This window comes from Pongo abelii, chromosome 7, assembly GCF_028885655.2.
Source record: "Pongo abelii isolate AG06213 chromosome 7, NHGRI_mPonAbe1-v2.0_pri, whole genome shotgun sequence".
NCBI lineage: Eukaryota > Metazoa > Chordata > Mammalia > Primates > Hominidae > Pongo > Pongo abelii.
Window position 1 is genome coordinate 140357985 of NC_071992.2, and position 12626 is coordinate 140370610.

The 12626-nt window shown below is 44.1% G+C and overlaps 1 protein-coding gene and 1 long non-coding RNA gene across 2 annotated transcripts in view; one reads left to right on the plus strand and one right to left on the minus strand.

Annotated features, from left to right (window-relative positions):
• The window catches only part of FER1L6 (fer-1 like family member 6), a 206741-nt gene that overhangs the window by 117946 nt on the left and 76169 nt on the right, over window positions 1–12626 (plus strand). The window contains exons 19-20 of the mRNA XM_054518809.2: window positions 3924–4101; window positions 8503–8627. Coding sequence (XP_054374784.2) covers window positions 3924–4101; window positions 8503–8627 — 303 coding nt within the window. The remainder of the gene's footprint in view (window positions 1–3923; window positions 4102–8502; window positions 8628–12626) is intronic.
• Window positions 1987–8610, minus strand: LOC129047531 (uncharacterized). The gene is made up of 3 exons (XR_008509272.2): window positions 8328–8610; window positions 4315–4938; window positions 1987–2316 (listed from the first exon to the last, which is right to left on the minus strand). It is a non-coding gene; the product is annotated as an uncharacterized LOC129047531 (long non-coding RNA).

Genomic DNA, 12626 nt, shown 5'->3' on the forward strand with positions numbered 1-12626 from the left:
TAGAAATACGATTCAATAAAAAGGGTATAATCTAATGCTAGTGGACTGAGTGGGGAAACTCAGCAAGGCCTGTCTGCCTAGCTGCTTCTTGGCCTCTCTGTAGCATTCTTTCCTTCTGGATGTGGAGTAGAACCCTCTCTGGAATGGGCTACAGTTAGACAAAGTAGGTCAGGTAATTTCTTTATGGCCAATTTTTACATAGAAAGGCAGAGGGAAAGTTAGAGTCATATTTTTAGGTTTTATAGCTGGCTTTGGGGAAATGGGGTTCTGGTTTCTGTGACCTGCACTAGGGAAGAGAGATTCTAGTTTCTATGGCTAACCTGGGGGTGAATGGGACTGAGAGATAAGAGGGCAGGAGAAGGTCAGAGAAACACTTTTGCTTCTGAGGCCTTCATTTGGGGGTATTGTTTTCTGAGCCCCAGTCGAGGGAAGGCAGGGGCAGATATGTAACCAGGCTAAAAGTACACATGAAATTAAAAATGGGATTCTGTTCCTGAAAGCACCTGGGAAGGTGCCCAATAATGTTGAATGAATCCAACTTAGATACTTAAGTGAGACACTCTGCATTATCTTGCCAGCAGTTCCAATTTGCGTATATTTTTTTAAAAGTGTACAAGCTGCTAACTTTAGGAGTGTAGCAATGGTCTTTGTGGAACACTTTCACAAGACGTTAGCTGAGTCTTTGGTTTTAACCATAAGTTTAAACACCCACATATTGTTTAGTAGCAGTAGAAATGAATGATGTTTTTTGTCATTGTTTTGTTTTACTTTAAGAAACACAAGTCCAGCCTGGCATGGTGGCTCATGCCTGTAATCCCAGCACTTTGGGAGGCGGAGGCAGGTGGAACACCTGAGGTCAGGAGCTCAAGAGCAGCCTGGCCAACATGGTGAAACCCCATCTCTACTAAAAATCCAGAAATTAGCCGGGTATCTGCAATCCCAGATACTTGGGAGGCTGAGGCATGAGAATTTCTTGGACCTGGGAGGCAGAGGCTGCAGTGAGCTGAGATTGTACCACTGCACTCTAGCCTGGGTGACAGAGCAAGACTGTCTCAAAAAAAAAAAAAAAAAGAAAAGAAAAGAAACACAGGCCCAGGCTCAGTGGCTCTTGCCTGTAATCCTAGCACTTTGGGAGGCCGAAGGGGGCAGATTGCTTTAGTCCAGGAGTTTGAGATGACCCTAGGCAACATGGTGAAACCCCATGTCTACACGCCCCCCCCCCCAAATCAATAAATACAAAAATTATCCAGGTGTGGTGGTGCCTGCTCATGGTCCAAGCTACTTGAGAGGCTGAGGTGGGAGGATGGCTTGAGCCCAGGAGGCAGAGTTTGTAGTGAGCTGAGATTGCACCACATCACTCCAGCTTGGGTGACAGAGCGAGACTCTATGGGGACAGGGTGGGAGGGGGATAAAAAGAAAAGAAAACCCTGCAGAATCTCAGATTTGCTTTGCTTAGGGCAATGTAGCACACTAAGTTAAGAGCATTGCTGCACAAATACTTAAAACTGAGATCTGTAGACCAGCAGGATTAGCATCCATCAGGAGAGATCCGATTCTCAAATTGTCCCAGAGACCAGCTGAATTTGAGTGTGCATTTTAACCAGATGCCCTGGCAATCCATGTGCTCATAGCAGTGTGTGAGGAGCATTGGCTAAGAGTCTGGGCTCTAACCCTGATAACCTATGATTTGGTGATAGCTTGCAGGCAATAGAACATTCTGTGTGAAGACAGAAACATTAGACCAGGGCCTAGAACGATATAAGTGCTCAACATGTGTTAAATATTATTGTTAGAAAAGTAAATAAAGGATATTCACTCAACATATATTTACCACGTGCTTCCTGGGTGCCAAGAACTCTTTTAGGCACTGGGGAAACGGCAGTGAAGCAACAGACAAAAATTCCTTTCATTATGAATTGATGACTTAGTGATGTCTACAAATTGCAGAGGGATTGCTTTTATTATAGGAAAATAATCTTAGGCTTTCAATACATATTAATTTTATTTTACAAATGTATTCCTCAATACATTTTGGCTATTATTATTAGAGAGGTGATAAGTTGAGGGTTATTTGTCTTATTATAATTTTGTAAATTACAGGTTGTAGAGTGGTTGCCTTTACCAACAACAACATAAACTTAATTGATTTTTTTTTTTGAGCTCAACAAATACTGGCATCCTACTGCTTAAAGAATACAGTCCCAGCTCCTCCACATACTGAGCAGGATTCTTCAACTTCATCTGTGTCATTCTCTGTCTGGCTCTCATGCTAACTGGTTGTGACTTCTTCTTTCCTGAAAGCTCTTAGCATCATTCCTGGCAAAGAGTAAGCACTTGTTAAATATTAGCTCATATTACCCAAATCTTTGTTCACATACTTTCCTCTCTTTCTGGGATCCAACTCCAAAGTGCCATTAAAGCCCAGCTAAATATTTGAATCTTAAAGGAAGGATGGAAATCACTGCTGCTACTTCTCTGCTTCCTCAGTACTTTCTGTCTTTGCATTTGGAGTAGGTGAAGGTAAGTGGCCAAGTGGAGTGGCCTCTGTGAGCCCTGGAGGGAGGGCCGGGACTGAGTCTTCTGGCCCCACTCCCTCAGCAAGGGCCTAGCAGCACTGGCAGTAGTTGATAAGCTGAGTTGCTCAAAATCCATTTGTGGAACCCGCAGAGCACAATAGAAAGGCAAACAGCCATGCTCAATTTCGGATTCAGAGACTCTCCATGGGGTCCTTGGAAATTGTCAGAGCAAGTTGTGGCCTTTCATAATAGGATTTTGTGACTCTCAATGGAAAGGAAGTGATGTTAAAAAAAAAAAAAAAAGAAGAAAATTACTGATAGGAAATTCTAAGAAACACCAGGAAGAGGAACTTAGAAGAGTTGACAACATTTTGAGAGGTAGCAGTTAAGTGCCATAGGTTACTCTCAGAATGATGGCCTTGCTGGCAACAGCCAAGACTGGGGCCTGGGACTCCTTTGAGGCGTAAGGGAATACCCTTATCCTGGTGACTGAGAAATAAAGGAGCCACAGTGCCTACATTTTGTCATTAGATTCTGAGAATACATGCACCCCTATGCAGGCATATACACACATATACATAAGTACATGCACACACAGGCATATGTACACACATATATGTGGACATGCACACACTCCCTGTGCATACTCATACTACCCACACTCATACAGACATAAACATAGAAATTAAAGCAAACATAAATAAAAATACAAATCTGAGCACATTCAAAAGAGAGAGAGCAGAGCAGTAAGGGAATCTGAGACCACACTGCATGAGGAAGGGGTGAAGGTGTTTAGCCAGGAAGAAAGCGCATGGCAGGCCAGGTAGGTTCTTCTAAGTCACAGAGTCCTAACTTATGGAAGAAGTACTAGGATTCTTCTACATGAAGCAAAGAGGTAAAAAGTCAGGTTGGAACTCCAGACAGTTGGAAGTTCCGGGAAGAAGATTTCAGCTCAGAGTGATAGTCAGGCTATGGGGTTCAGAGTCTAGAGTCTAACTTTGGAATCATCTCTTTTATTTTTGACTTTTGTCTCCGTCACTTAAAAACTGAGCCATCACAGGCAACTTACTTTATCTCTCTGAGCCTGCGTTTCCCCATTTATCAAATGGTGGCAATAAACACACCTACTACCTATTAAGTTTAAATGACCCACGGCTTGGAAGAGCTTATCACAGTGCAGGTTTAAGCTTTAGGTCCCACTAAACCTGGATCTTCCTCTGGAGATATGGAGTTGTGCATCAAGACAATTGGGTCCATTGCCTTTATTTTGATTTAAGAGGAGCTCTTGAGAACCGCTCTTTGAACATACTTCCAGGTGTGTCTCCAGGAAGGACCTCTTTTCTCAAAAGGGGAGGCCTATAATTATCTCCTACTAACAAGTCAGTCTTTTTTGTAACCTTTCTCCAGCCTCCTGGGAAACGACCGGCTGGTTGGTCTGTGCAAGCAAAAGTCGACGTGTACCTGTGGCTGGGCTCCATTAAGCATGCCGGTGTAATTTTGGACAACTTGCCAGTAGGCTTTGAAGCAGAAGTGTCCTCCAAAGGGGCTGGCACCAATCACCCCCCATCTAACCTGCTCTACCAAGGTAGGTCCCCACTGGGCAAAGAAGGTCATTCAAGGTCTCAGGTGGGCTTCTGAAAAGATAATAAGGAGGGCAGCATGCATGAGTTTTTTGCACATTATTTTAGGGCCAACTTACTGGCCTTCTTTAGTACAGTTTCTAAGTGTTCTACCTGACCTTCCAATATCCCATCTAAAAAGAGTAAAATCATTAAACACATCTGGAATAAACACTTACGTTTCTCTGTTAATAGAGAGGAAGTAATAGAGAGGCAGATTATGTAGGTTGAGTTCGCGTTTTAAGCAAAAAATGTCAGAATGTCAATAAGTTCTTGTGCTTACATGATCTGTGGAATTAAGGCAGATTTTACTTTTATGTGGCATTGGAGTTTTGACATATCAACAGCAGATATTCACATTTCCTGGTAGTAACCCAGTGAAGACTCGTATCAGTAGGTTCACTCATATTTCTCCAGCTTGGTTCTTGGCTTGGCTGCTTTTAAAATTCAGCATGCTTTATGGAATCCTTTTTCTATGTAGTTATTTTCTGTAAGTGCCATCATGTTTATGTTTTGATACATTTTTGAATTTTATTATAAATATTCATTACAATTGCATTTTGCTTTCTGCTTCCAAATTACTTCCATTTATGTTATCTCTTGCTGCTGAGTTCAGATAAAGCAGCCTGCAGTTTTACCTTCATCTCTGCTGAAGTTGAGTTTTGGGTTGAGCCAATGTTGGAAACACTGGAGAACTGTCTGCACAGTCAGGTCTCCTCTGCAGCCCAAGGCTCCTCTGATGTTGGTTGAACCTTGACTGCCAGTGGAATTGAAGTTGCTCGATGGTCAGAGAATACAAGGTTCTGGAAATACATATACAGTGGTTCAGCTCATGGTTTCTGTGCCCAATAGAAATGCATAAGAGCATTGTCTTTGGAAAATGCATAATACCACATGCCAAGCATTGTGCCTTATACTTTATGCATAAGATCTCATTGATTTCTCAAATCAACCCTGGGAAGACTCTTCACCTTACAGATGAAGACAGTTATGTAGCAAAGATGCTTAGAAATTGCCCAAGATCACACAGCTAGTAAATGATGGGGAAAAAAATGTCTCCAAACCCTGCTTTCTTTCTACTGTCTTCCACCATACCTTGAGAGAGTTTTCATCTTTGCGTAAAAAACATCCACATTAACTTGATAGGAGAAAAAGGAAGCTCACTTGGCTTCCTATTTTTATAGACTATCTCTAGAGACCCAAGGACCTGGATGTGATTGCTATTCCAGCTACTAACAATTCAGAGAAGAGGAAAGACTTTTCCCAGTGCTTTCTGATCCTCTGCAGTGTGTTTTCATAGAGTGACCTAATAAACTTTTCCTGCTGTGCACTGGCATTGATGGCTTTGGCTGCCTTCCACACCTACTGGAGAATTTTGTGCTTCAGAAAATACCTGTTCAGCAAATAATTAGTTTGCATCTATATATGTAAGGCATGGTGGAAAAACTAGTGGGTGACATAGAGATGAGTGAAAGGTGATTCCGGCCCTCAAGTGGGGATAACAGACACATCTCTCATAACCACAAGTAAAAAGCAAGCCATAGCACAAGAGATGTACCAATAAATGGTGAGGAGGGTGACTAGATTAGTCCCAGGAACATAACTAGTAAGACTCAAGGTTTCAGAAAAATGAAAACTTACACTGAGTAAATGGTGCTCCCTGGTGTTGTGCAGTGCACAGCTTGTGTGGCTGCCATTGGGAGGTCTGCTAAAATTACAGGGTTAGCCATTTCAAGGGCAGCTGATGAACATTTTCATCGGATGAACCATTTCCAAGTTCACTGTCAGCTGAGAAATTTGCCAAACTATGTAGCATGCTAAGGAACACGTGGGCCATCTCTAGAAACACTCCTGTCGGGAAATCCCTATGCCATCTGCTGAACATTCCATCATTTACTGTTGCCATTTTAAGGGGCTCCCTTGCCAGCAGGGCCCAGCCTGTTTTGTGAGGGTTTATTGGTGTATGTGGCAGTGGGGACAGAGGGACGGTGGGGACAGACTTAGACTTGAGTCCAAAGGAATCACTTCTCTGGTTCTCCCTGCCTTGACAGAGTGTGGAGAAATTTCACTGCAAATACCTGGACTTAACTGGGAAGTGTGCAGAGCTCAAGTTTCCAAATCCTTTGCAGGATTAGAGTGGGTCTGATATGGTTGCTGTGTTCTCAGGCTCCATATTGGTCCCCATGCAGCCAGACAGTGGCATGGGGTGGAGGGTAGAGGGACAGAAACGTGTGTGAGCCTCAAGACAATCAAGTAAGGAGTTGTCTTTGGCACCCCCTGCCTTTCCTGTCCCTCCTCACCCTGCCAATCACGGGTCAAAGCCTATAGCACCCAGGGCTGCCATGTCCCTCCCACCCCCTCATTTCCACCCCCTCCACCAATGCATAAACTCTGGTCCTTAAACTTTTGGCCTAGAGGGGGCAGTGTTGTCTCCTTGTTGATTCTCCTCCCTGACACCTCTTCTGTCCATGGCTAGCTTGACTCACTTTTATCGTCCTGAGGCTTTGCTCTGCTAGCACCAGCTCCTGTGCACAGACTTTCAAGAGTTCCCGATTGCCTCGTTCAGGCCTCCTAGGTCCTCAGTGATACAATTACAGCTGTCTGTGTCCCTAGACTCTAGACAAACTGGACTACATTCTTGCCCCATGTGGCCTGGCGTTTTTGACCCTGTCTTGACTCATCCTGCTCCAGTGTCTTGGCACCTCCATCTCTGTCTCTCAAATGTTACCATCCTTTAGGGCTCTGCTCAAAGGGCAGCACCACCTCCGCTATGGTCTGCCCCTTTATCTTTGAGTGTGCTTTGGTGAATGTGAATGATTCCTTTGCGTGCACATATTCTTATTTTACATGAATAGTACTGTCTCCTATCTCACTAAGCACTTAGATTCTTGAGATCCAGCCATTTTGCCATGTATACCTCTAATTCGTTGCCCCTAACTGCTTTCCCGAACTTCCTGACATTTTTCCTGTGCACTACCCCAGTGATGGACATGCAGGTTGCTTCCAGGTGCTCACTACAGGCTCACATTGCAATGAGCAATAGTAACAACACTCCAGCCTCTTCACTCCACTTTTAGAGTTCTTCCCATGGGCCAGGCACCATTCTCAGACCTTCAGTTCTCTTCAATAACCCTATGAGGAACTATTACTACCTCCATTTTACAAATAAGGAAATGAAGGCACACTAATAAAGGATTAGTAGCCATGTACAAGTCCCCATATGGATCTGTGTGAGACAAGTGTAGGGATGGCATTGTAGGGGGTGGGGGAGTTCACAGGGTATTTGTACCCTTAATTTAACTAAATAGAGTTATTCAAATTAGTCCACAAGAGCTTCTGTATACCACTCCCCAAGTCCGCACGAAAACAGACACACTGAACACAGTGGCTTTGGAGAAGTCCGGGAAATGGGAGTGGGTAAAGAAGTAAAAAGGGATAAGTGAATATAAAAACCAAGAGGCACCCTGCAAGGGGCAGTGATCAGAAAGTACCATGGACCAAGGACTGTGATGAACTCAACTTTTACTTGAGGTTTCCCCACTGAACCCTGAGCTGCCCCAACCTGAGGCCTCCTATCCCAGCACACAGTGTGCTCACTCCTGTCCTTTACCCCATGTCCCTTGCCAGCATTCTCATAGGACACTTATCCCTGGCCCCCTGCCTATGATGTGGGTGCTTGTCTTATCTTCTGCCTTCTCCCAGGAGCTCTCCAAGGGCAGGGACTGTCTTAGTTACCACAGAATCCTCAGAGATCGAGACTGTACACAGTAGGTGCTCAGAATGACCCTGGCTGGCTGAATGGAAAATGAGTGAATGGATGACTTGAGACACATATTGTGTTTATTGAAGTGAAAACTATGTGGAGCAGCCCCTTTCACACACACACACACGCACACACCCACACATGCCCACATGCACACACTCTTGCCTCTATAAACAGGAGAATTACTGGGGAGTAAAATGTGATGTTTTAGAAAGAGAAGAGGATTTTAGAATCAGAAATAAAATCGATGCTCTGGCATGGGTTAATTGTGCAAACTTTTGAGTCTTTTAACCTGGTTGTGGGCCATTTTTCCTCATCTATAAAGTGGAGAGCATGCTATTTCGCATGGTTTTAGTGAAGAATAAGACACATAACCTGGTGAAAGCACCAAGGAAGATGCCTGGGTTCAGAGTACCCCGTAAATATCACCTCTTCCCTTTCTTCAGGGCTTCCATTCCTGTCTCAGAGGAGGGTGGATGTGGTTGGTGGTCTCCTTTTGTCTGTCTGTGGATACATAGATGGACATCACACGCAGACACACATGTGCACACACTGTTCTTGAAAAGTCCACTAACACCTGCCCCCTTCCATGATTTGTCCACAGAACAGCATGTTTTTCAGCTGAGAGCTCACATGTACCAAGCCCGGGGCCTCATCGCGGCTGACAGCAATGGACTTTCAGACCCTTTTGCCAAAGTCACGTTCCTTTCTCACTGCCAGACAACAAAGGTAACCAGGGTAACCAAGACAGCCTGCTTCTTTCCCACAGTCTGCAACTTACCCACAGAAGACCCCAGGAAAGAAACAATGGGGGCATGTTGCAAATACCTGCATCTTTGGGTGTGTAGATGTTTCAGACTGAAAAGCGAGTATGTGCCCAGAAGGACTGGTGTGGGGAAGGTCTATTGTTTCAGTGTGATTCATTGTCCTAGGACAAAGGATGCAAGTCCCTGAGGCGAAGGAAGGCTGGGAGAAAAAGAGGAGTGAGGAGGAGAAGGCTGAAGTGCCAGGCACAAGGCCAAGTGCAGTGGGGAAGGAGCAAATGAGGAAACGGCACAGATCAACCTGCAGGAGGTTAATGATCCAATCATTATGAAAGGGTCTCAGTGGTGGGAAACATTTTCCAGTTTTGTGATCCAGATGCTCTAGACTTTGCACTCACCAGCTGGGGAGCTTTGCATGCTTTTAATATCTCTGTGCTTCACAGTCCCCCTCTTCTGGAAAATACTACTTCATAATGGATGTTGTGAGTATTAAGGGAGATGGGTTGTCTTAATCCATTTAGCATTACTTATAGCAGAATACCTGGAACTGGGTAATTTCTAAAGAAAAGGAATTTAATTTTTACAGTTATGGAGGCTGGAGCTCCAAGGTTGAGGAGCCGTATCTGGTGAGGGCCTTCTTGCTGGTGGAACCCTGCGGGTTCTGAGGCAGCACAGGGCATCACGTGGTGAGGGGGCAGAGCATGCTAATATGCTCACTCAGGCCTCTTTTCCTCCTCTTCTGAAGCCACCAGTTCCCCTCCCATGACAACCTATTAATCCATAGATTAATCCATTTGTGAAGGCAGATCCTTTATGACCCAAACACCTCTCAAAGGCCCCGCCTCTCAATACTGTGACATTAGGGAATAAATTTCAACATGAGTTTTGGAAAAGACAAATATGCAAATCATAGTATGGGTCTGTGCCTGTTTCCTGTGTCTTTCTCCCTATCCTATACAATGAGTACTAAAATGTGAAAGGATTCCTAATCAGCAAAAATCCAGTAGGATGCTTTTCTCATTAGATTCTATTCTCTAAAAATTTATTCTGTTCTCTGATTTGTGGTTTGAAAAGAGGAAAACTCAGTAAAGAATTGCCCATCTCAGGGAGTTAAGCACCATGGGTTAGCACACAGAGTGCCCTAAAGTTACTTTCTAGCTCATCTCCTCTCTGGCTGCATGTCTTTGGGCAAGTAACACAACTCACTAAACCTCAAGTTTGTCATTTTAAAATGGGACTGTCATGAAGAAGCAGATAGTTAAATTTATAAAATGATTGATAAATGCTGGCCATGACATTGGCTGATGTTGAGAGGGCTAACATTGTTCTCCAGGGCAAAGCCCATGACCTGGATGATAGAGTAGACTGCATTTTGATTTATGACTCGCACACTGACAGCGTGATGTGAACCAGCCTCACATTCATTGAACTAATGCCTGTCGGGTGCTGGCTTTTTGCCAGGCCGCATGCTGGGCTCTGGAGGATGAGAAGAACCGGACTCTGCTCCAGTGTAATATGCAATCCAGGCATGGATGCAGGCCTTATGACACATGAGTCACTACACTATGATAAGCCTCAGGGTGCAGGGCTATACAGAGTCCTACAAGAGCCAGGTAGAGAAAGGGTTAGTTCTACCTGGGAGAGAAGTCAGGAGACACCTCAGAAAGAAGGTGACTTCATCCTCATTCAGTGACTGAGCATAAAAATGAGAAGACAACAGACTACTTTCTCTTTCCTGTGTTTTGAGAGTTAGTATGGAGTGTGGTGATGATGAATATAGACTCTGGAGCTGCACTGCCTGGGTCAAAATCCATGCTCTTCCATTTATCAGCTGTGTGACTCTAAATAAACCTCTGTTTGTGCCTCAATTTCTTTATCTGTGAAGTAGGGATGATAACCTTGTACATTCCTTCCAGAGGATAAAATACCCAGGACAGTACCTTGCTTAAAACTAAGGCCTATGTGACTGCTTGTTGTTGTTGTCATTGAGGCTTCCTTCCTACAGCAAGGGGAGTTCTCACAGGACAGACCCCTGGAGCCCTCCTCCACCTGCCACAACACTGTGGAATTCCAGGGCCTGAGTGAAGTACAGGATTTGGATGAAATCCTTAGTCTGCTGTGTAATTATCCTTGTATTTTGTATCTCCATACAGCATCTTCATTTGATTTACATCCATATCTCAAAGGAACAGATGGCTTTTGTTTATCAAATAATTATTTGAAAGGGAAAATAGGTTCTGTTGAGTTCTGGACTTTGTCTCCATAATTTTAAGCCAAGTACCTCATTTTTGTTAATAATAATAGCTGCTATTTACTAAAAGCTCCCCACATGCTGGGCACAATGCTAAGCATTTTATATGCATCGTTTGCTACATCTCACTGCAGCCCAAAGCTGGATGTTATTAGTGTCTTCATTCTACAGATGAGGAAGGTAAGGCTCGGAAATGATATAGCTAGAAGATGGTGGAGCCAAGATGGAAACCCAGGTTTGCCCAATTCCAAAGTCACTTTGCTTAACCACTCCACTTCCATTTTCATAAGAAAGGGTACCAATTTCCCTCTCCTGTTTCACTTCTGCGCTAACACAGAGGGACTTGTCTGCAGGTGACATGCCCCCTTGATGTATTTTTAATGATGAGGAAAGCTGAACCTGGGCCCCTGCAGTCATAGCCGAGTGCCACTGTTCAACTGGTAGCATTCACCTGACCACACAGGGCTCAGGGAGAAAAAGCCTCCGAAGGCTGGTCCTGAAAAGCAATGCTTTATAAAGTGACTTAATGGAATGAGACATTTCAAAGAGGGGAATCCAGTCATTCTCAACATCACTGGGGATATGGGACATAGAAATCTTGTGACTGAAATACAAAGGGAAAGAGAGAAAGCTCCCACAGAGAAAGGCTTCTGGGATGAAAGAGGGAAACGGACTAAATGGCTAAGAGGGAGCATTAGAGGAGAAGGGGAGGAAATCTTAGAGGGTGGAGCACGGAACCTGCCATTTCCAACAACCAGACTGGGGCTTAGTCCTGAGGACGTGAATGGTCTCTTACCCCAGTGCACCAAGGCTGCCATGTGGCAGGCGTTCAGTAAATGTTTACTCATTTATAAAAGAATATGGGCTGGGATTGGGTAGGATGGGTAACAAGCAATTATTGAGCACCTGACGTGTGCCAAGCACTTAATATTCTTGGACAATGGTCATAACTCCGCAGGGTAGGTGCTAACCCCATTTAAATGAGGAAAACTAAGGTTTGGAGGGTTATTCTCCAGTGTGCCTAAGTCCAACATCGAGTAGGTAATGAAACTAGAATTTCACTTCAGAGTTATCTGATTCTAAAGCTATACTCTGTCCACGATAGCTGGCTCCATCAAAATGTTAGGCAAGTGCTACCATAACTTCCAGATAATGTCATTTAACTCAGTTATAATGCATAACTCTTTAAGAAAGCCCTTAAGAAAGGAGGTGAATCATAAGCACCTTGGCAGAGTATTTTATCCTCTGGAAGGAATGCACAAGTTATCCCTATTTCACAGATAAAGAAATTGAGGCACAAAGAGAGGTTTGTTTAGAGTCACATGGCTGATAAATGGAAGAGCGTGGATTTTGACCCAGGCCGTGCAGCTCCAGAGTCTATACTCATCATCACCACGCTCCATACTAACTCTCAAAACATAGGAAAGAGAAAGTAGTCTGTTGTCTTCTCATTTTTATGCTCAGTCACTGAATGAGGACGAAGTTACCTTCCTTCTGAGGTAGGTAGGAGAATGTATTTTTGTTTGGGTGAAACTTTTAGTACCTCCTGAAGGTGGTCATGCAGTCCTTTTACTCATGGGAGCAACTCCAAGGACAGGTCGATACACACTTATTCATGCAAATAGCTATTGAGCATCTGCTATGCACAGAGTGCTGTGTTAGTGTCTAATACCGTGCCTAGCACATTGTAGGTCCTGAATCCTATATTTATAT